We start from the raw sequence: 24,033 nt of genomic DNA, 5'->3' as shown, positions 1-24,033 counted from the left end.
CACTGACCAGCTTCAGATCTTGGGTAAGTCTTTTAACCTATCACTGCCTAAGTTTCCTCATCTATTAAATAAATATAATAGTAATGATTATAGGCACAACTTAGTTCATAGGGTTATTATAAAGATTAAATGAGAATATGTGGAAAGTGCTTTGTAAACTATAAAATGTTTATTACTATTGTTGTTACTGATATTCCCTTAAAGTCCTACTCTGATGTCTCATTGTGACACAGAAGGGAGCCTGGGTTCTTTACATTAATCATTAATCCTTAAAGGAAGGAAAGAAAGAAGCATTTATTAAATGCCTACTGTGTACCAGGCACGACACTAAGTATTTTAGAGAGATCATCCCATTTAATCTTCACAATAGCCTTGGGAGGTAGGTGCTATTATTATCCTCATTTTACAGATGAGGAAACTGAGGCACACTTCTTCCACTATCATCACCACTACTTTGAAGCCCCAGTCAGGGATGGTGATAAGAAGAACTATAAAGGAGGCAGTCTTTCTTGATTCTTACTCCCACTTCAATTCCTGCCTTCTCTCCTCCCTTTCCATGCCTCCTCCTCTTACCCTTTAGCCATAGTCCAGGGTCCCATGCCTGCGTTCTTCATGTTCTATTGTTCTCCTGTCTCTAAACCTTTACCCAGGAAATGATCCAATGAAGTCAATCACACTAAATTATAAATAATTAATGATAGCTAATAATGATGAAGGGTCTTAAAATTTTCAAAGCACTTTATATATGATCTCATTTGATCCTCACAAACCAACCCTGAGATATAGGTGCTATCATTCAGTTCATTTGACAGATGAGCAAAACTAAGGGTGAGAGAAGTCAAGTAATTTTCCCAGTCATTCAATTAAGAAGCATTAATCAGATTTACCATGTGCCAGGCTTAGCACTGAGGATACAAAGAAAGTCACAAACAGCCCCTTCCCTAAAGAAATGACATTCTAACCAGCAAGGTAGTATGTAAATAAACAAGGTATACACATGATAGATATAGAGTAGATGGAAGGTTAGCCCAGTGGAGAGAGCACTACCAGCTAGAGGGGTCCAAAAAGCCCACCTCAGAAGACAGGGATTGATCTGAGTCATGAAGGAAACCTGAGAAATTAAAAGGTAGAGTTTAGAGGATTGAGCACTCCCAGCACTGGGGACAGCCACCATAAAGATAAAGAAATGGAAGATGGAATGTTATGTTCAACTGCAAGTTGGCCATGTTGGTAGAGTGGAGGAACAAGGGGAAAGAATGAGGGAATAATGGGAGAAGACTGCAAAGGAAGGAAGGGGTCAGGGTGTAAAGAGCTTTAAATGCCAGAGGAATTTATATGTGATCCTGGAGATCCTGGTCAGACCTTCGATTTAGAAAAATCATCTTGGCAGCTGAGTGGAGTAGAAGGAGATGCAGGCAAGAAATGACGAGGTCTGAACTAGAGTGGTAACTGTGGGAAGGGAGAGAAGGGGGTGGATACAAGAAATACGATAAGGGAGAACAAGATTTAGCAATAGATTGGATAAGTGGGCAAGAGGAGTTAAGGATGATAAAGTGGTTGTTTATCTGGGGGATTGAAGGGGTGGAAGTGATACCCTCAATAGTAATAGGGAGGCTCAGAAGATGGCTCGGTTTTGGGGGGAAAGATAACATGGGCTTGAGCAAATTGAGTTTAAGATGTCTACAAGAAATCTAGTTCAAAATATGCCAAAGGTACCTGCTTGGGGTTTTTTTCAGCTTCCTGTCTTTTAAAAAATTTGTCACTGATGACATTTTTGAGTGTTGTGCCCCTCACCCCATTTTCCCCACAAGCCCTACACAATTTTGGGTAGCATGGTAATTTTTAGGCATTCCTATGTCCTGTTATGGCAGAACTGATTGCATCTCATTATTTCCTCATTACCTCCTCCTTTAGAATATGAGCTCTCTTAGAGCAGGGCCTGATTTTGTCTTTCATCATATCTCCAGGTTGGAATGAAGTGTCTGTCACATGGTAAACATTTACTGCCTGATTGACTCTTGCTGTGAAATTTAAGGTGTCATCTAGCCTGGGAGGGGCGTATGGAGATTGGAGGGGCAGGGAGCAGGAAACAGGATGGCAAAGAAGAATTTAAATAATGTTTTAATAACACAATGGTGTGGTTGTGAAGAAAATCCTTTGTAAAGCTTAAAATACTACAGATAGTTGAAGCTTACCCCCCAAAATCACACAGGAAGTCCACTTAGCATAAGGTCAATCTCTGTCACTGATGGCCGTTAGGGCTATTATTTATTTCTTAGATATTTAAGAATAAGAAAAAATTAAAGCTAATAGTGCCAAACAGTATTTCATCAGCAAACTGTTCTCTGCTCAATGAATGTGGGTATATCTATATTTTATAGATAGCTGGGCTTGGCACATAGTAGGTATCTAACAAATGTTTGATTAACTGGTTGATTGTCCTATTTTTCTCAGAGAAGATTCCAAACAACCAGCTAGGAGTTTGAAGAATTGTCTTAAGACAGATTTAGACAACTCTAAACCACAGTTTTAAATAATGCCACATGTCTAGGTCAATCCTACTGAGATATATTATTCATTAGAGCTTCCTATTTTAGGATGAAAGGGGCCAGTAAAATCAGTTATGAACCTAATAGCAAAATTCTTAGGGGATTTGCATGGAGGGAGGCCCTTTTTTCTAGTCCTAGATAAATGAACCATAAAATTACCTTCCATTTCTCCTGAATCACAGCCCACGTAGAAAAGAATCAAGAATTTCCCATAGACAACAACCATGGAGGGCCCCGATATAATCCCCCAAAGCTCTTACAATACTGTGCAAACCAATTCAGCTCTGCCAAAATGCCTCCAGAAGGATCCACACCCCCGCCCCCCTTCCCTACCTCCATGTGACCAATAATAAGCAGTTCAAGTCAGAAATACCTCAGGGAAGTACTCTTGATGTATCAGCTCTGTGGGCTGCCTACTGGGAAAACAAAATATATCTTCACTTAAGCAACACCTTCAAGCTGTCAATACAGCTGTGACACTGCAGTCTGTGCAGTGACAAACAGTAAAATGATGAGAGGTATATTATTACCCCCACTGGATGTGCTAAGGGGAGATTAAACTGTACAACCAAGTAGACATTGCACATGGGGTGAGATGTACAGAATCCTACATCATGAGCTTGATGGGCATGAAACTAACAGCCTTTTGAGTTACACCAACTATGCCAAAAAGTTTTGGCCAGGATCTGGTATCGCAGAAGCTATGTCAGGGCTGCCCAATGACATTTCCCTGCCCACCCCACTATACACATCCAGCCTCCCCATATCTTTACTTACAGATTCAAGTAAGAGGAGTTTTGAGATTAATTATACTTATTCTTAATCGTACAACTGAGGAACATGAGACCTAGAGGAGAACTGAGGAATTTAGTTCAATGTGCTCATATTAAAGAAGTTAAGTGATTTACTTACACCTCACAGTTAAAATAGGACTAAAGCCTAGGTTTGCTAACATCCAGAACACTTAGTGCCTATTATTTTATTAGATAAGGCAGAATTTTATGATAGATTGGGCACTGGATTTGGAGTAAGACCTAGGTTCAAATCCTGCTTCAGATGCTTACTAGGCTTATGTCACTTAATCTGTGCTTCAGGCTCTTCTTCAAGAAAATGAAGGGGCTCTGGTAGATGCCCATCCAGTTCTGAATCTGTGATCCTATGAGCTTCTCAAATGTGATAAATTCTTACCAACCAGAGAGAGACCATGGAGAGAGGGACCAATTAGATATCTAAAATTCCTACAAAACAAATGGTAAGGACACTCAGTTTAAATACAGAGGGTATTCCAAGTTTTAATGGCTAAAACCCTACTAAAACTGTTGGGGTACCCTGAGAAAAAAAATAGGAAAAAAACCCAGAAAAATATTAGAAAAACTACCAGAAATATAAATTAATATTTATAGCTTAAATTCTGCACAATGACCATAATATAAAATGACAAATTAGGAATTAGGACAAGTAAACCTATCTTAATAAAAACATATTTTTACCTGGTTAAAATTAGATGACTCTGAAAGAATAACATGGACATATTCTTAAGAGCAAAGGTAGAGTATAAAAAAAATTCTGAAAGCCATTTGTCCCTGACCTTAAGAGGCCACTAAAATTTTAAAGTTTAAAGGCAGTTTTCAGTGGATATAGCATAACATAAAAGACCAAACTTGGAAGCCTGGTTCTATCTGAAGAGTTGCTTTCCTAACATTCCTTCCTTTCCCCAATCATCCTGGTACCTAAGGATATTTGCAGGCAATATACTTAATATTATCATTTCATCAGTATTGGGTGGCTATCCTCTCTACCAACAGCTCCCCACCCCCCATCTTCTGTGTTGCTATGGCAAAAAGAAAAATCATAATTTGGGGACTGAGTTTTTTCATAATGAACTTCATAGAGCTTAAGTAGACTGGTACACTGCTGAACACAAATAGTGCTTCTCCATTGGCACAGCCTTTGAGAACCCAGGGTCACTACCATGCCAAGATGGGGCAGGGGACTCAGCTATAAATTGGAAATTAAAACTATCTCAGGATATTGTAGAAGTGTTTCTCTTAAAAATGGCATATAGACTTTGAGAATTCATTTTTCAGAACTTGAAATAATGTACCCCCTGTTTTCTAGACTTCACTGGATAACTCCTTGAGTTGACTCCAGTTTATGATTGCCCTGATTAGCTATTTAAAGCTGACAATGCCAACTACTTGTCATAAGTGGGTAAGAAAGGATTTATTCTTTACCCTGCCTTAGGGATCAACAAGTGGCAAGACAGAGAAACCAATACTATAGCTTTCTTTATCAATTCAGGGACAAATCTGATGACATCAAGGACTCAGAGGTGTTAAAAAAACAACACAGACTCATGAATCCAGCCTCGTCTTCTTTTTTTTTTCTTTTTATTGTCTTCTTAAAAGTCAACTCAGGCTTTCATAAAGGTTGTTGCTGCAATTTTAAACTCTGAGGAAAGATCTGAACTAAAAGTGACCAAAATCTTGCTAAAATCTTAAAACACACACACAGAGACTGTTGATTTATTGTGAATAATAATAGTCTGACCCTTTTGTGCTTACAAAGCATTTTCCATGGATCTCATGAGATGTTGACAAGGGCCTGTTAGGAAATACAAGCATCATTATCCCCATTTTACAAAAAAAGGAAACTAGGCTCAGCTCTGTGTTTGGGTTAGATTAGGCAAAGGCTACATTTCCAAGTAGCTACTTCCTGGAAAATAAACACCCATTTTTAATCATATGCATTTGATGAGAGTGACTGACAATTTTTAGAAATCAATAAACTATTATTTTTTAAATGTGAGAGGTGAGATGGATTGTCCTAAATATGTTTAAGCAATAACTAACCAAGACCTAATTGTTTGACTAAGTTTTTTACCCTTACTTGTAAGATGAGCTCACGTCACCAGTCGAAAACCTAGACATTATACAAAAAAAAGGCCTTACTACCATCCCCCCTTAAAAATCAAGACAAATGATAAATATATTTTACCCATTTCCCTTTTCTAATATTTCAATATATAAATTTGTTAACACTTTACAAGTTAGTGACTGTGCCTGAGTTGCCTACTTCTTGAAGCAACTATGTTGATAAGAATCTAAGAATTTCAAGTCAAAGCAAAAATGCTTACTGAAAGCTTCCCAGAACAGATATGTGGAACCTTTATATTAGATTAACCTTTAAATGGCAAATTAAGGATAATTACTTTTTAGGAATTTAACTATTCCCTCAACTCTATCTTAAAGAATAAGGAACTTCACATTTCATATTTTAAAAAACAATTTGTTGATTTTATTTTTTACTATCACTCTGCATTGCTTGGCTTCCCCTGACTCACCATTCCCTTATAACAAATTATTTCTGCCAATGTGATAGGAATAATCAGCAAAATAGAAAAACTTGAAAACACAGTGGCAAAACAAATGAACATGCTTTCTTCTACAGACCTGGTTTATTTAGGTCCATTTAAGTCTAAATTTTAGGCCAGGTAATCATTTGGAACTTATTGTCTCTCTTTTCACCTTTATAAAATATGTATCTCCCCATCACCAAACTTTAAAAGGTCATCTAGATCAAGTCAACTAAATTCAACAAGCATTTGTTAAGCACCTACTATGTGCTGGGTAATATGCTAGCTGTTGGGAATACAAAGACAAAAATGAAAACAGTCCATGTTCTCAATAAATTCACATTGTCATGACTCCAGGATCAGAACTCTATCCATTATACCACCCAGCTGCCCTAAATTCAATCATGCGTGACTCTTCATGATCCCATTTGGGTTTTCTCGGCAAAGATACTAGAGTGGTTTACCATTTCCTTCTCCAGCTCATTTTATAGATGAGGAAACTGAGGCAAACAAGATTAAGTGACTTATCCAGGCTAAGTGCCTGAAGCCAGATTTGAACCCAGGAAGATGAGTCTTCCTGACTCTAGGCCCCAGAACTCTACCCTCTAATATCCTACCCACCTCTAAAATAACTTGATTCTACCATTGACTCCTCATGGATGTATGGGCTAGGATACGGTCAAAGATGTACATATGGATGGGATTCTAGAAACCGACACTTCCAAGAATTAGGAATACCTGTATCACACACATACTACATAAAAGATTTCTTACCTCTCCTACCACTTCTATGATGTCACCAACTTTCAATTCCAATTCATCATCATTCTGGGGCAGGTAACTAAAGGCTACCTGACATCGTCTCCTTCGATTGCGTTCTAGAGGGAAAAACAAAGAATATTTAGATAAGGCCTTTGCAAAAATAAATAATTAAAAACATAAATTTAAAAAAAATTTAAAAAACCTAAATAAAGCTTCCCAAGCACATGGGTGAATTAAGCTCAAAAATTTTTGTTATGATCTCTGGAAAATGTCTAGGAGTGCACCAACATCGATCTCTTAGCAATGAACAAGGCAATACTTAATTTTAATTTTTTTTAGTTCTTAATTTAAAAAAAAAGTTGTAATTTTTTAACAAAAGCTTCTGGGTCAAGTAATTTATCAAACTGTAGGAGAAACCCAAATCCTAGTCTCTCTCAGAACCTAGTGCTGACTATGCTATTTTGCAAAGTATTTTTTAAACTGATGTAATATGGTCTAGAAATAAGAATGTTCTGATTCAGATGCACAAGACTGGAAAGGGGGAATTTCACAACAATACAAAAGTAAAAACTGACCTGCATTTGGCAAGGAGAGAGGTGAGTGATTACTAACCCATTTAAAACCCATTAGAAGTAGTACCAGTAGTATTTTTTTTAACATACAAGTGTAATGATTGGAATGATGCCACCTGCTAGAGACTTACTGTAGAAAAGCTCCGCCATGAGGTGAACGTCTCTGAGGGCAAGACCATGCGTCTTTTCTTTGGCGTCAGGAAGTGACGTTTGCTGGTAGGAGGAAGAAGGGGGAGCCTGGAGCTCTGATGCTCTTTCGCGTGGACTTTGACGGAGAGCGGAGCTAGGAATGCTCTCTCCCTTTGATAGATAGATGAATGTAGGCCTTTCTCTCTCTCTCTTTACCAAATTCTTATTCTCCTTAATAAATGCTTAAAAGTATAACTCTTGCTAAAGCTTATAATTTATTGGCAACCACTCATTAGAGATTTTAGACAGAATAGCTAGAATTTTAGCTTTAACATAAATCAAACAAATCAATGATTTCTGGCAACCCCCTGAATCATCTGAATCAAATCAATGTCAAACAAAACCAAACCAAGTCTATACTACAATAAAGCAATAATAGAACATAAAGATAACCACAAGATAATTTACTTTCCCTACTACTGAAATACTTCCTTACCTGTAAGACTCAGCTCATAACACTTTCCATGATCCACATAATAATAACCCACAACTAAGAGTTATAATAATTGTGATTATACTTCCCTATTATACTTTGTGCATGCCATCATAGTGTAATAGATAATAGGCTGAAAATTGAATCCAAAATCTTGGGTTCAGATCCTGCCTCTGACATTTAATAACTATGTCACTTTGGACAGCATCTCTAATATGCCTCAGTTCCTTCATCTGTGTGTTTCTTTTTAATTTTAGAATTTTATTTTCCCAAATTACGTGCAAATAAAAATTTTGACATCAATTTATTTTAAGGCTTTGTGCCAAATTCTCTTCCTCCCTCCCTGCCCCAAGAACTCAAGCAATTCAATATAAGCTATACATGAACAGTCATGCAAAACATTTCCACATTAACCAGGTTGTGAAAGAAAACAGACAAAAACAAAACTTCGGATAAAGGAACTAACAAAAAAAATTATGCTTCAATCTGTATTCAGATACCATCAGTTCTCTCTCTGTAGATGGACTGCATTTCTCATAAGACCTTCAGAGTTATCTCAGATCATTGCATTGCTGAAAATAACCAAGTCATTCACAGCAGCTCATCTTTCAGTATTGCTGTTATTTTGTATAAAGTACATTTCACATTTTGTCAGCTCATGTAGATCTTTCCTGGTTTTTCTCATAACATCCCTCTCATCATTCTTTTCATAGTAAACTACATTTATATAGTACTTTAAAGAGAGATTTCCTTACAATAAACCCATGAGGTTGATTCTTGCAACAGCAGTAACAGATAACATTTATATAGTACCTTATAACTGACAAAGAATTTTCTTTACAATAGCAAAGCATCATTTGTTTTATCATCATCATCGTCATCATGCATAATCATTAATCAATCCCCATCTTCATCAATTAATCCTCATCATCATCAATCAGTCCTCCTCAATCAATCCTCACCAATCAATTCTCATCTTCATCCAATCAGCAGCAGCAGCAGTAGCAGTTTACATTACTCTTGTCTCTGCTTCAATTTTTTTCAATTACTATTGTTAACTGTTTACCTCCATCCTATTTCCTTCCCGTGATATTTACTCTTATTTCTATCTTCTTTCACCCTATCCCTCTTCACAAGCATTTTGCTTCTGACTGCCCCCTCCCCCAATCTTCCCTCCCTTCTTTCACCCCTCCTTCTTTATCCCATTCCCCTTCTACTTTCCTGTAGGGTTAGATAGAATACTCCACTAAATTGAGTGTGTATGTTATTCCCTCCTTGAGCCAGCTCTGATGAGATTAAGGTCTTTGAGCCAATTCTGATGCGTATAAGTCTCATTCACTGATCCACTCCTCCCCCATCTTCCCCCCCACACACACACACTCCATAAGCCCTTTCCTGCTTCTTTCATATGGGATTTCACCCCATTCTACCTCTCCCCTTCCCCCTTTTCCAGTACAATCCTCTTACCCCTCAATTTTACCCTAAAGATTTCATCATGGGGCAGCTGGGTGACACAGTAGACAAAGAACCCACCCTGGACCCAGGAGGACCTGATCCCAAATTCGACCTCAGACACAAGACACTCTCCCACTGTTTGACCCAGGGCATGCTACCCAACCCCAACCGCCCCACAAAAAACCCCAATAAACAACAAAAAAATTCCTTTACAGATGTCATCCCTTCATAATCAATTCCCCACTGTGCCCACTGTCTAAATCTATTCTTATCATCTGCCCTAATACTGAGAAAGTTCTTATGAGTTAGACATATTATCTTCCTATGTAGGAATGTAAACAGTTTAACCTTTTAACCTCCCTCTTGATTTCTTTTTTCTATTTACCTTTTTATGCTTCTCTAGGGTCTTGTATTTGAAAGTCAAATTTTCTATTCAGTTCAGGTCTTTTCATCACAAATACCTGAAAGTCCTCTTTTTTCATTGAAGTCCCATTTTTCCCCCTGAAGAATTATATTCAGTTTTTCTGGGTAGGTAATTCTAGGTTGTTATGCCAATTCCTTTGCCCTCTGGAATATCATATTCCATGCCCTCTGATCCTTTAATGTAGAAGCTGCTAGATTTTGTGCTATCCTTACTGTGGCACCACAGTACTTGAATTTTTTCCTTCTGGCTGCTTGCAATATTTTCTCCTTGACCTGGGAGCTCTGGAACTTGGCTATAATAATCCTGGAAAGTTTTCCTTTGGGGATCTCTTTCAGGAGCTGATTGGTGGATTCTTTCAATTTCTATCTTACCTTGTTTCTAGAATATCAGGACAATTTTCCCTGACAATCTCTTGGAAGATGATGTCTAAGCTTTTGTTTTGATCATGGTTTTCAGGTAGTCCAATAATTTTCAAATTATCTCTCCTTGATCTATTTTCTAGGTCAGCTGTTTTTCCAAGAAGATATTTCACATTGCCATCTATTTTTTTATTCATTTGCTGGCCTGTCCTCTGGTCTGTAAATAAACCCAGGCCTACTTGCTCTTCAACAGAAAAACAAAATTTTTATTTTGCTGTGTTGATAGCTCTGGTGAGCCTGCACCCCTCTCCCACCTGGGCTGCTGCCACTCAAGGCTTCTTCCTGGTTCCCAGCAGGGGTAAAACAACAAAGCTCCACCTCAGTGCCAACAGAGACCCCTGTAATCTCCCTATGGTCAACCACTCAGCCCTTTCACCAGACCATGAACTTAGTTCCAGGAGAAGCCAGTGCTGCAGCTGATTCAGAGGCTCTAGAGGTTTCTTTCTCTGGCGCAGTCTGCCTGGGGCTGGATTTGTGTCAGCGCAAACTTCAGGGTTGGATTCCACTCCTGCCCCAGCCCAGCAGACCCCTCTTGCCAACCTTCTAAACCATCTTTGGCTGGAAAATAATCTCACCCCATCCTTTTGTGGGTCCTCCTGCTCCAAGTACTGTCTTATGGCATTATTAGAAGGGATTTGGGGGGATTTGGGGGAGAGCTCCTAGGAGTCACTGCCTGTCCTCTGCCATCTTGGCTCCATGCAGGAAGTCCCCTCATCTGTTTGTTTGTTTTTTAATTAGTATGGACTAGATATCCTCACGTCCCTTCCAATCCTAAATCTATAATTCAGTGATCTACTTTTTATATTGTTTACGCCTCCATATAGGATCACAGACTTACAGCTGGAAATGACCTTGGAGATAAATCAGACCAACATGGAGGTAACAATACCTAGAGTATAAGGGTTCTTAACCTGGGGCCCAGGATTTAAAAATTTTTTTGATATCTATAATTCAATACAATTATTTTCCTTTGAAATCCTATATATCGTTTCATGCATTTAAAAACATGATTCTGAGGAGTCCATAGACTTTTACCAGACTACCAAAGGAGTCCTCAACACAAAAAAAGGTGGAGGACCCTCCCTACAGTACCTCCTCATAGGGTTCTTGTGAAGATCAAGAAAAGAAGAGATTGGAACTACATGACTTATACCTCCTGCTAAACTGGAAGCTCTCTGAGGGCAGGGGACTTGAATTTCTCATCTTTCTAACCCCAGTACCACACACACAGACACATATGCACACCTTGCCCTGAGGAGACCCCTGATAATTGAACAGAAACTGGGTTAGGCAGCTCCTGCTCTCAGAATCAGCACAGAGGAAGGCTTGATGTGCTGCAAAAATCTGAGCAGAGACAAAGGCAGTTGGGGAGCAGCCGCAGCCACAGGGGCCACCGCAGTGCAGATCTGTGTCATGGATGAAAAAAAAAAAAAAACATGTGTGTCTCAGTGTGCCTGCAGGTGGTTATAGAGAAAGAGTTTAAGAACTGCAGTGCCGGGCTAAGCTAGGCAGAGGGGAATTCATGTCTCATGGACTTGTGATTTTTTTGTTTGTTTGTTAACAGGAGACAGAAATACAGATCCAAGAGAAGGAAAAGTCATTTCTGAGAAGTCCATTTCACCGCAGCAAGTCACCCTAACCCCATCCCTCCCCATTAAGCCTCCATTACAGCCATAATGACTCAAGGTGATGATGACAACAGAAACAAATTCAAAATGGTTTTGAGATATGTGGATGGCCTGTAGAGAACACATTGGGGGTGGTGCCCTAAGGAAAGGAAATTCATATGCAGCAGCAATAATAGCTCCCTGCTGAGTACATTATGGTCTGCAAACAGCATGGCACCAGGAAGGGAAAAGGCCAATCTATTCTATCTCTATGCCAGGCTAATCAATACTCCTCAAAAGCTTCTACAGATGCTATTCTGTTGGTAGCCTAATTCTCTCCCTTCCATTTTCCTCTGTCTGGATTTCTCTTCTAAAGAAAAGCAGACAATATGAGATGAAGAGGAAGCATAAATAATTTGTTTATAATTGGGACAACAATCAATCAATAAACATTTATTAAGTACCTACTATGTGCCAGCACTAAGCACTAGGGATGCAAGAAGAGGGAAAGACAGTTTCTGCTCTCAAGGAGCTTAATAGGGGAGACAATATACAAACAAATATATACAAAGTGTAGTGGCTGTCTAGTAGGCCTGGATCGAGTTAGGGACACTCTGACCCTAAGGAGGACACTCTGACCATGGAGAAATATGGTTGATCAGCTTGCTGGCATCAGTTAGAGATTACTCTTTCTTTGGAAAAGCAAAGTAGTTAATTAACCAGATAGTGTTTAATCAAACAGATAACAAAGCAGACATGTCATGAAAACCCATAAAGTTGGGCACCTTGAAATTTATAGCATGAGCCTATCTGGGAGCCAATTGTGTTTGCTGTGTGATTAGGACCAGGTATTGACAATAATCTCAAGTTAGGAATGTGGCATATATACTATTTCATATATCCCACTCCCCATCCTCATCCCCCAAACTGCTGTAACTTTTCAGTCCTAAGTCTCTCCACCCACCCCCTTCTCTCCCCTATAAAATTATCACATTCTCCTTTGTTCGGGGAGTTGAAGTTTAGACTTCTCCCAGCCATACCTCTGTGGGCTGAATAATAAAAACTTTTACTTAAATTTTGATTGGATTGTGGGCACGAGTAATTCTTTGATAGAGGGATATTTTCAGATCCAGTTTCCCGGTCATTCAAAGCAAGCTGTTGTTGTTTGTCCTTCATTCTAGAAGAGGACTAATGACATCAGGAAGGTGATGTCTTGGCTTGCAGTGAATTGGATCTAAGTGAGGAAGGGCTGTGCAAAGTCATCAGCCTCACTCTATCCTCCAGAGCCATCTGGGTCCAGTGGCAATATATAGATCAAGACATATGGAAATGGCCCTGGATGCAGTGGGAGACTTTGACCTTTTTAAACTGAGGTCTTTTTCAGGTCTCAGTTTGTCTGAGGCAACACCCATTCAGTGACTGAGGCTGGGTAAGAAATGAGGCACCTCTTTTACATAGTTAAAAAAACAAGAACAATCTGGAAGGGGAAGACCCTTGGGTTTCTGGCCAAAACAGAAACCATTGCTATTTACACTTACTCTGAGCCATAAAAACCCAAATAATGACCAAATGAAGCTTGGGCTGGGACCTATTGCTGGCCAATCAGTAAGAGCCATAGTGATTTGAGTTAAAGGCATGGTCAAGTAGCTACATTTGAATCCCAAGGTACTTTATCAAAGCTTGGGCTTCCAAAGCTATATTTCAAGAAGTCATAAATGAAACTACGATACTCAAAAGAGTTAATTAACCCACTTTACAAAAAAAATGTTAGAATTAATAAGTAGGGAAGAGAAAAAATAAATCTAGCCTGTAAACCCCAAGATATCTTGTGAGGTTTTAGTGATCAAAATTTATATTCCTTTGGGTAGAGCGCCCGCAGGTAAGAGAGGGAAAGGAAGAGTGGGGAAGGGAAGGAGAAAGAGGGAAAGAGTGAGGAAGGATGGGAGGGAGGGAGGGAGGAAGGAAGGGAGGGAGGGAGGGAGGGAGGGAGGAAGGAAGGAAGGAAGGAAGGAAGGAAGGAAGGAAGGAAGGAAGGAAGGAAGGAAGGAAGGAAGGAAGGAAGGAAGGAAGGAAGGAAGGAAGGAGCTGCATTGTCCAACTAGAAGTGGCCGGTTGGGTCCCCAGTGGGGCAGTTACTACTACTCACAGATTGTTGTTTGTCCTTCATTTTGGAAGAGGACCACTGACATCAGGAAGGTGATGTACTGACTACAAAGCAAGCTACATACAGGAGAAATGGGAAGTGATTAAACAGAGGAAAGGAACTAGAATTAAGAGGGGATAGAGAAGGCTTCTGGTAGAAGGTGGGATTTTAGTTGGGACTTAAAGGAAGGTGAGGAGGTCAGTAGTCAGAGCAGAGGAGGAAGAGCCTTCCAGGCATGCTGGGACAGCCAGACAGAATATCCAGAGCCAAAAAAATGGAATGTCTTTAGAGTGTCTTCTTCATGGAACAGACCAGAGGCCAGTATCACTAAATGGAAAAATATTGGTGAGGGAGAAAGGTATAAGAGGTCCAGGTTAGGAAGAGCTTTGAATGCCAAACAGAGCATTTTGTATTTGCTCCTGGAGGCAAGAGATGCTACTGGAGTTTTCTGAACAGAGGAGAGACATGGTCGAATCTGCATTTTGAGAAAATCATTTTGAAGCTGAATGGAGGGGGAAGATACTTGAGGCAGACTGACCCATCAATAGGCTGTATGTATATCCATAGATATCAGGAAGCGCCTGGAACCTAGACCCAGAAGACCTAGGTCGGAATCCCAGCTCTGCTGCTGGCTAGTTGTGTGACCCTGAACAAAACACTAAACTTCTCCAGACCTAGTTTCCTCATTTATAAAACGGAGGTTTGAATTATATGGTTTCTAAAGGTCCCTTCCTGCTCTGGCATTTGGCGATTCTCTCCTGACACTAACATTCAATATTTCAATGTCTTTGTCTCTGAGCAAGGAGCCAACTCACTGTATTAAAAGCAAGACACTGGAAACATCTGACAGGACAATTCAAAAGATGCTTTCTTGCCAACAGACCCAATGACAACAACATCAACAAGGACATGAATGTCTCTGGAGCAGATGGTGGGACACAATCCTGCTTGTTCTCCAAAGTGGAAATTCAGACAGCTATACTCCTCCATCTTCACAGGATTGTAAATCCTATTACCTCCAGGTAATCCAAGGTCAAATATAAAGTCCTCCATTTGGCAATGAAAGCCCTCTATAACTTGGCCTCTTCCTATCTTTACAGTCTTATAACATTTCTTCTTACATTTTACTCCTCTCCACATGTTCTAGAATCCCATAATATTGGCCTTCAAAAAAAAAAAAAAAAACAATCCAAACACATGTCCCAACACCATAACTTTTTGCTGGCAGTCACTCGAACCTGGAATATTCTCGCTCCTTCACCTCTGCCTCCAAGTTTCCCTCAAGTTGGCTCAAAACCACCCTCTCTCTAGTCTCTCATACTGTGTGTCTTCTCTCCAAGATGACCCTCCTTTTTCATTGTATACTTCTTATACGTACACACACTTATACACTGTTTCCGCCATTATAATATCAGCTTCATGGAATCAGGGACTATACTTTTGCCTTTCTTTGTATGCTCAGAACAGGGACACAGTTGCTGGCATATAATAAGCATTTAATGAATGCTTATTTAATTTAATGACTTAGAAACCATTTAATAAATTGCTTAGAAGCCAACCAGTCCAACTGCCCTTTTTAATAATGAACTGAGGCCCAGAAAAGTTAAAAGTGATTTAACCTAAAGACACAGAGGCAGTAAACCAGGATTTTAACCAAGGTCCTCTGACTCAAAACCTGGCACCCTTGATACCATGCCTGGCTACCACCCCTTCTGAAGAATACTTCAGACATGATTCCACATGAATCATGCTACAACATGATTTGATTATATTAATTATAATAATAATAATATTATATTTCCTTCATGTACACTATCCAGCGATATATTGTACGTCTCACCATAACGAGGAAAAAGGATATCACAAGAATTATCCTAGTTCCCCTACCAAGTACACCCCAACATTACATAATAAAGGTCTACTGTTTTTTACTAACAAAAGTTATAATTTGCCTTGCCCTAGCTGGATATTGAATTTCTTAAAATCAGAACAAATAGCATGAAAGGGAAAACCATGTAGGAGTCTCCATATATGAGACAGGACTATCCACAGAAAAAAAAAAAAAAAAAAGATATACTCATGAAGGAGTCTGATGTCCTGGAAAGACCACTGTAAAACTAGGGGACCAAGTTCCATCTCTGCTACTTCATAAACCAAGTGATCTTTGGCAAATCATTTACCCTGAGACTGTGAAATGAGGGGACTGCACTAAGATCACTAAAGACTCTTCTAGCTCTAAGAAGAACTAATAATTAATTCTTAATAATGATAATAGGTAATATTTATATAGCATTTACTATGTGCCAGGCGCTGTGCTAAGCACTTTGCAAATATCTCATTGCTCACAACTCTGGGAGATAAGATACTATTATCATTCTCATTTTACAGATGAAGAAACTGAGGCAAAGAAAGGTTAAATGACATGCCCTGGGCCACACAGCTAGTAAGTGTCTGAAGCAGCTAAGTCCCCACTGTGCACCACCAGCTACTCATAACAGAAAAGTTATGATGTCATCATTGACCTAAACAGCTTTAATATCACCATCTACCTTGCTAGTAGCTGCCAGAGACAATAAAAGTTGCAATCAACTGCAAACCTACATCTCACCAACCTGAGCAAAAGTATGACCAAAACCTAGACTGTATAAATGTCAAAGGAAAAGGATGCAATACTCCTACAGAAGTGTGTAAAAGCAGCTCCAGGACCTAGCAACAAAGCAATTACACTGCTCACAGACCAAATCTCTGTGTTGGAGAATGACCTGAAAACATGCCAGGAAACTCGAAAAAGACTTAAGGTCACTGGACAATATTTTATAGCATTGGCTTTACTTGAGAGACCAGGAAAATGGAAACTTCCTCATACATGAGATATACAGCTCATGTATACAGGTAGAAAGCAATAAACATTTTCTGCCCCTGAACCTGATCTGATTAGAATCGAATGAACTAGTTAAACTCATAAATGCTCTGCAGCTGAAGCTCCAGCCATTGTTAAACAACAACAAAAACACCTTTGACTTTTTTTTGTTTTTTGGGTTTTTTGGGTTTTTTTAGTGAGGCAATTGGGGTTAAGTGACTTGCCCAGGGTCACACAGCTAGTGAGTGTTAAGTGTCTGAAGCTGGATTTGAACTCAGGTACTCCTGACTCCAAGGCCAGTGCTCTATCCACTGTGCCATCTAGCTGCCCCAATCAATTATATTGAAATACAACTGACAATTTTTTTTAACTGAGTTCACAGATCCCAGGTTAAGAACCACTGTACTGGATGACCTGAATTGCTGCTTATCTAGATTCCAACTTCTTGGTAATATGTATTTATTTAATTCTTACAATAATCAAATATTGAGCTATAAGGGACCCCAGGGACTATGGAGTCCAAACTCCCTAACTCTATAGATGAGACCACTGAGGTCCAGGAAAGAAAAGTAACTTGGCCAAGGTTAAGCAAAATCGCCCATCAACTTTATCACCACCTCTGATTACCTTGACTCTATGCAGTTCAATTCAACAAGTCGATGCTGAATTTGGGAGAAATCTTAGGGGAATTCACAGAATTACAGAGTTAGAAGGTGTCTAAGAAGATTACTGTTACCTGAATAGAAATCCTTCCTTCACAAGTAATGATCTGATCATGCAACCTTTGTCTTCAGACCAAAAAAGAGCAAAGGGGGAGGGGGCAGGGATGGACAGTCCACTCTCTCCCAAGGTATCCCAGTCCACTCTGAGGTAGCTGTTAGTCCACCACCCAATCCTCTTAAACAGTTCAGAAAGTGAAATAATATCCTCTGCCAGTTATAATCATTTTTTTCTTCATCTCAGAGCACTCAACCAATATTTACAAATTAATCTTGACCCAGCCACCAACAGGTCAGCAGTTGTTAACTCATCATTTACAAATATTAATTGACTTGGCCAAGGACACAGAATTAGAATACCTGAGTTGCCTCAGAATCTTCAGACCCGAGGAAGAACATTAAACTTGAGTTTTACAACAATCTGGTGAGGTTTTCTTGCTGAGGAGAATGAGTTTTCAGTGAAAAACCACCTTGTTTCAAAACAGCCAATTTTATGTTCTCCTTCTGGCTGGCAATAGGAAAGCACACAGCCAAGTAACTAGATAGGAAAGAGTACTATAAACATTTTTTTCCACCTGGGGGTGCAGTGTCTGCTATTGCTGCCATCATTAATCACCATCCTAAACAGTATCTTCAGTTTGCAGCTGCTCAGCTATGAGGCTCCTAATTCCCTGTTGTTGTTCCATAGTTTTTCAGTCGTGTGCCTTCATTTGGGGTTTTCTTGGCAAAGATACTGGAGTGGTTTGTCATTTCCTCCTCCAGGTCATTTTACACATGAGGAAACTGAGGCAAACGGGGTTAAGTGACTTGCCCAGGGTCACACAGCTAGTAAGTGTCTGAAGCCAGAGAAAGATGAGTCCTCCTGAATCCAGGCCTGGTACTCTATCCACTGAGCCCCCTAGCTGCCTACAAGCCTAGATATAAATTGTATACACACTGACAGCATAGTAAAAAGATTACTGGGGGGCAGGTAGGTGGCACAGTAGGTAGAGCACCTACCCTGGATTCAGGAGGAATTGAGTTCAAATCAGGCCTCAGACACTTGACACTTACCAGCTGTGTGACCCTGGGCAAGTCACTTAACCCTCATTGCCCCACCAAAAAAAAAATTTTTTAATTAAAATTTAAAAATAAGAGGGAGATAAAACAGAAGTCCTTGATTGGGCAGCCAGTTGTCAATCCTCACCTTGCTTGAACCCCTTTGCAGCCTTATGCTTTTGGACCCTCTTTTCTCCTGATTCTCTCCCCTGGCCACTCCTTCCCAGTACCTCCAGGGGTCTGTCCAGGGCCCTCTTCTCTTTTCCCTCTATTGTGTCTGGTGATGTTATTACCCATGGATTCAATTATCCTCTCTATGCAGATGGCTCTCAGATCTATTCATGTAGTCCCAAACTATCTACTAAGCTCCAGTCTTGTATCACTGGCTGCCTCTTGGACATCTCAAACTGGATATTGTATAGATATCTCTAATTCAGCATGTCCAAAACAGAAGTTATTATCTTTTCCCCCAAAATCATCTTTCTTTCTCTTCTCTGTACCAGTCTGTAACAGCCCAATCATCACAGTTAACCAAGGTCAAACTTCTGTGTCCTATTTGACTTGCTTGCATTCACCCCATATATCCAACTTGCTGACGTCTGGTTATTTCTACCTTCAGATACTTTTAAACTTGCATTCCCTGAAGTTATGCTCCCATGACATCAACCTTCCATCATCTCCACTTCTCAATGTCAAATCGTCATACAAATCTAGTAGATGAAGGTCCACAAAAATAACCTTCCTTAACTCAATCCAAGAGTATACCTTTTGAAGTGAATACCAACCAAATGGACATTTCCCCCATTTCCTATTTTTTAATTAAATTACATTGTTTTCAATCAACAAGCATATATTTTCTTTCCCTCCCAATTCCCCCACCCTGGGAAAACAAAAATAAAAATTTAAAATAAACATGAATAGTCAAGCATAACATTCCCCCATTGGCTACTGCCACCCCCCAAAATGTACTTTGAGCTCTGAGTCCATCACCTCTCTGTCAAGAGGTGGGTAACATTCTTCATTATCAGTCCTCTGCAATTATTCGTTGATTATTGCATTGATCAGAGTCCTTAGGTCTTTCAAAGTTGTTTGTTTTTATAATGTTGTCATATAGTATAGTAGTTCTGGTCATAATCACTTCACTCTCCATTAATTCATGCAGATCTTATACAGTCTCTCTGAAAACGTCTCTTTATTTCCATCCAATTGCACAATAATATTCCATTGCATACATCTACCATAAGTTGTCCATCCATTCCCCAATGATTGGCATACTCTTCCAATTCTTTGCCACCACCAAAAACCCTGCTAGAAATATTTTTGTCCATATGGGTCCCTTTCTTCTTTCTTTGATCTCTTTGGAGTAAGACCTAATAATGCTATCACTAGGTCAAAGAATATCATACCCAGTAACTTCGGGGCCATAGCTCTAAAATGTTTTCCAGAATGGCTGGACCAATTCAAAGCCCCACTAGTGGTGTGTTAAAATGCCTGTTTTCCCACAGCTCTTCCAACATTTGTCATTTTTCTTTTTATCAATTTTGCTAATCTGATGGGTATGAGGCAGAGCCTCAGAGCTGCCTTAATTTGCACTTCTCTCATTATTACTGATGTGGAGCAGTTCTTTTTCAAATGGCTATTGACGAGTTACCCTGTTTCACATTTATAAAATTTATTTTATCCCTAAAACCAAAGAAAGTATGGGAGATGGAGAGGCCTTGATCATTTGGAAGGCAGTGGTTGGAGGAGTATTTTCTAGAAACCCTCCAATATGAATATTTTATTGTATCTGGGTTGGATAAAGAAAAGACCACATTAGGGGCAAACTTAAAAGGTGGGAAGAGTGGTGTGGTTTAGAAGAAAGAACCCTGGATTTGGATTTTAAAAGCCCCGTTTTGGTATAGGTGACCTTGGGGAAGATACCTCATCTCTCTGGGCCTCAGTTTCATCATCTCTAAAATAATGGGGTTTGACGAGGTGGTCTCTGAGGCCCCTTTTAGTTTTAAATAATCTGATGTAGAGATTCAAGGCTGTGGACTTAGCAGCATTGGCTCCATGCCTTGACCTAGAGAAAATAATCAAAACCACCGATTTGACTTGCTTTTCTCTGTAAGTGAAAGGCATTTGGAAAAGTAAGAAAATCAGAAGCAAAATCCACTTTTAAAAACCCCATCCCCAACCTGTGATCTCACCACTGGTCTGTCCTTTACATTATCCATGTTATTTAGAGCTATCTCCCCAGTGGGTGACTGTGACAAGATGCAGCTGCTACCCAGTCTTTAGAGGCGTTGACTTAAAGAGTAATTGTTCTACACTTTGTGACCTGCTCCTGAAGAGGGGATGGTAGTGATCCCTGCCATGATTCATTTATGAGCATTCCTAGAGGATTCCATAGTGTAACAGACATGCTTTGGGGAAACTACACTTAAGTGGAGTTACCTTTTATGACATTACAAAAGTTCTCAATCTTTCCCATTTCAGGAGAGTAACTAGGTGGCTCAGTGGATAGGGCACCAGGCCTGGAGGAAGAAGACTCGAGCTCAAATCTAGCATGAGACATCTAACTTACTAGTTGTGTGATCCTGGGCAAGTCACTTAACCCTGTCTGCCTCAGTTTCGTCATCAGTAAAATGAGCTGAAGAAGGAAATGGCAAACCACTCCAGTACCTTTTACCAAGAAAACACCAAATGGGATCACAAAGAGTCAGACATGACTTAAATGAATAGCAATCTGATCCAAAGAGAACTAAATAAAAATATCAGGCAAAGAAATCCCATTTGTAACTAACATATTCTGTTCTCTTTGGCAAAGGAAACCAAATTACTGACTCTTACTAACCCAAGCTCTATGCCCATAATTGGTAGAATTTCCATTCATCTTTGCATTTTAATGTAACATAATGTAGAGGAAACGTAAGGGCTCAGGAAGCCGACAACCACTCCAAATAAGGAAGGGACTGGTTCCTTCTATACAAAAACCCCTTGCTGAGGTTGGGCGCAAGCTGCTGCAACCTTACCCTTTGCCATTAACAAGTGCTGTTTGGTTTCTCCAGAAGAAGTTGGCCTGACTCACAGGGGAGTGTGAGAAAATAGCATATTTGCAAGGGAAACAGGAAACCATTTATTTACTACCTAAAAGTCAGAAATTACCTGAGGACATACTTGTTGTACAGGGAAGGTTGGGAGGGGCACAGCTGTGCCAATGTTGACTTTCCCTCTGGATCTAGGAAGGGAATTTAAAGAGAGGTGGGGTGGGGAGAAAGTAACCCAGATTTAGAGAGGATCACTGCCTCCAAAGAAAAAAATTATCAAGGGTTACGAAATAAAAACAAATTTAGGGTTGTTTTTTTTTAGAGATGAAAAACATTTAATATTATTCCACTCATTTAAAAAACTATGAACAAGAATCATAAAACTATTTAATTTAGTCAACCAACCAATATTTATCAAGTACCAAGACATACATCTAAGGTTAGTGCTTCAGGGGAACTACAAAGGGAAAAAAGTCTCTCTCCTCCAGGTATTTACATTATATTTATGGGAACATAAGTATTTTAGGTGAACAAATGCATAAAAAAAGATGAATAAAATGAAACGGCATAAAATATTAAACAAGTGGCACAGGCAATTAGTGGATTAGGAGTTCAGAGAAAAATGGCAATTTGAAGGTGATGGTCATGAAGTTCCCCTCTCTCAACTATTTGCTGAGAAAAGACCCCTAACCAGGGTTCTTCACATGAGGTTGGTCCACAATGCATTTCAGGGGATCTGATGGAATGGATGGAAAATGTAATTGGATGGGGGGGGAAATGACTTATTTATTTCAATATAATTGGCTTCCTATGTATTTCATTTCATGAATTTCAAAACATATTCTGAGAAGGGATCCATCATTAGATTTCCAAAGGAGTTCATGGTGAACAAAAAGGTCACTATTCCCTGCTCCAAAGGCTTTGCAACAATTCTTATCTGCTTTCAGGAAGGGAGAGAGAAGGACAGAGAAAAACTGTGAAGCAGATGGCTTTTGTCTGGCACCTTCCCATTATCCTTCTTGGGCCTTTGCCTTTTTTCTTCTTTTGCTGGCTTTCTCTTCTTCCCCACCTGCTGGCACTTGGTGCATTCATGTCGTCTTCTGGTTTCAAAAGACTCTGCTCCAGAACCACCCTGTTCTGGTCAGTGCTTTTGGCTTTGACTTCACACCAACCCCATCAAAGCCCATATCCAAAGTAGAAAGGTGGTCTCTGCTTAGAAAAAGACTTGTTTAAAACTAATTCTTGTTTAATTCTTTGCCTACAGACTTGCCCTAATTCTATCCAAACCCACGTCCTAAATGGAAAGGTGGTCTCTGCTTAGAAAATGACTTGTTTAAACTAATTCACACTAAAGTATCAATGATGAACAGAATCCAGAGCCTTTTTACCGCTAAAGAGGAATAAGTAAGGAAGAAGAGAAGGGATAACATAAATGAATCTTTGAGGGATAGAAGGTTACAAAGTATAACTGACAGGACAATTTTCAGCACAGAAGAGTTATGGTAAGACAACTAGGCTGAGAGGTTGGGTCTGAAACTGATTGCAACTTCAGACAAAGAAAATCACTTCACACTTAACGGGCTTCATTTTTTTCTTACAGAGCTGGGTTAAATGACCTCTAAGGGCCCTTCCTATTCTAACAGTCTGCTGTTCCTAACTCTAACAATACTCTAATGTTGTTTCACGAGGGAAAGAGAGAGGTCCAGTTACCTGAAACCCAAATTAGAGAATCTTCAAAGAGGCCTTAGAGTAGCCTCCTGCCTTTTAGAATCACCCACCTCAGGGACAGCTAGTTGGTGCAGTGGATAAAGCACTGGCCCTGGATTCAGGAGGACCTGAGTTCAAATCCAGCCTCAGACACTTGATCTCTACTAGCTGTGTGACCCTGGGCAAGTCACTTAACCCCCATCCCCCCCCCCAAAAAAAAACCAGCAACAGAATCACCCACTTCCCATCTCACCAAGTGCCCAGAGAAATCTTCTCTTGAAACTAGGTTTGGCTAGTCTTGTGCCTCAGTTCTCTAATAGAGCTGCCTCCCATTCAGAAGGTGGAGCTTACCATCATAGCTTACTAGTTGTATGGCCCTGGGCAGGTCACTTAACCCTGTCTGCCTCAGTTTTGTCATCAATAAAATGAGCTGAAGAAGGAAATGGCAAACCACTCCAGTACCTTTACCAAGAAAATGCCTGCTTAAAAACCTAGAAAGAATCTCAAGCTTTGGAACTGACCCTTCTTTTAACCTGCTACCACTTTTGTAGAAACATGGCTTTGGCTATGAATTATTGATTGTTTGCCCACTCTGCCAGTTGTTTTCTTAAAGCTGAATGCTCTGCTCCAAAACACCCTTTTGCCTCTGGCCTTTCTCTGTTTGGAAAAGCTGATGCTAATCTTCTCCTCGATAGAGTTCTAACATTCTCTTTGCCTCTGGCCCTTTATAAAGTCTATCAATTTTCTCTGTTGTGCTACCAACTAATTC

At 39.8% G+C, this 24,033-nt stretch overlaps 1 protein-coding gene across 7 annotated transcripts in view; it reads right to left on the bottom strand.

The window, feature by feature from the left end:
- SH3KBP1 (SH3 domain containing kinase binding protein 1) overlaps positions 1-24,033 on the bottom strand; it is a 463,133-nt gene that overhangs the window by 234,859 nt on the left and 204,241 nt on the right. For all 7 annotated transcript variants that reach the window (XM_043996852.1, XM_043996855.1, XM_043996854.1 and 4 more), the window contains exon 4: positions 6,679-6,782. In XM_043996852.1, the coding sequence (XP_043852787.1) occupies positions 6,679-6,782 (104 nt within the window). The remainder of the gene's footprint in view (positions 1-6,678; positions 6,783-24,033) is intronic.

The sequence above is a fragment of the Dromiciops gliroides genome, chromosome 3, assembly GCF_019393635.1.
Source record: "Dromiciops gliroides isolate mDroGli1 chromosome 3, mDroGli1.pri, whole genome shotgun sequence".
NCBI lineage: Eukaryota > Metazoa > Chordata > Mammalia > Microbiotheria > Microbiotheriidae > Dromiciops > Dromiciops gliroides.
Note: the sequence above shows the minus strand (reverse complement) of the source record. Positions and strands in the feature narration are given on the sequence as shown.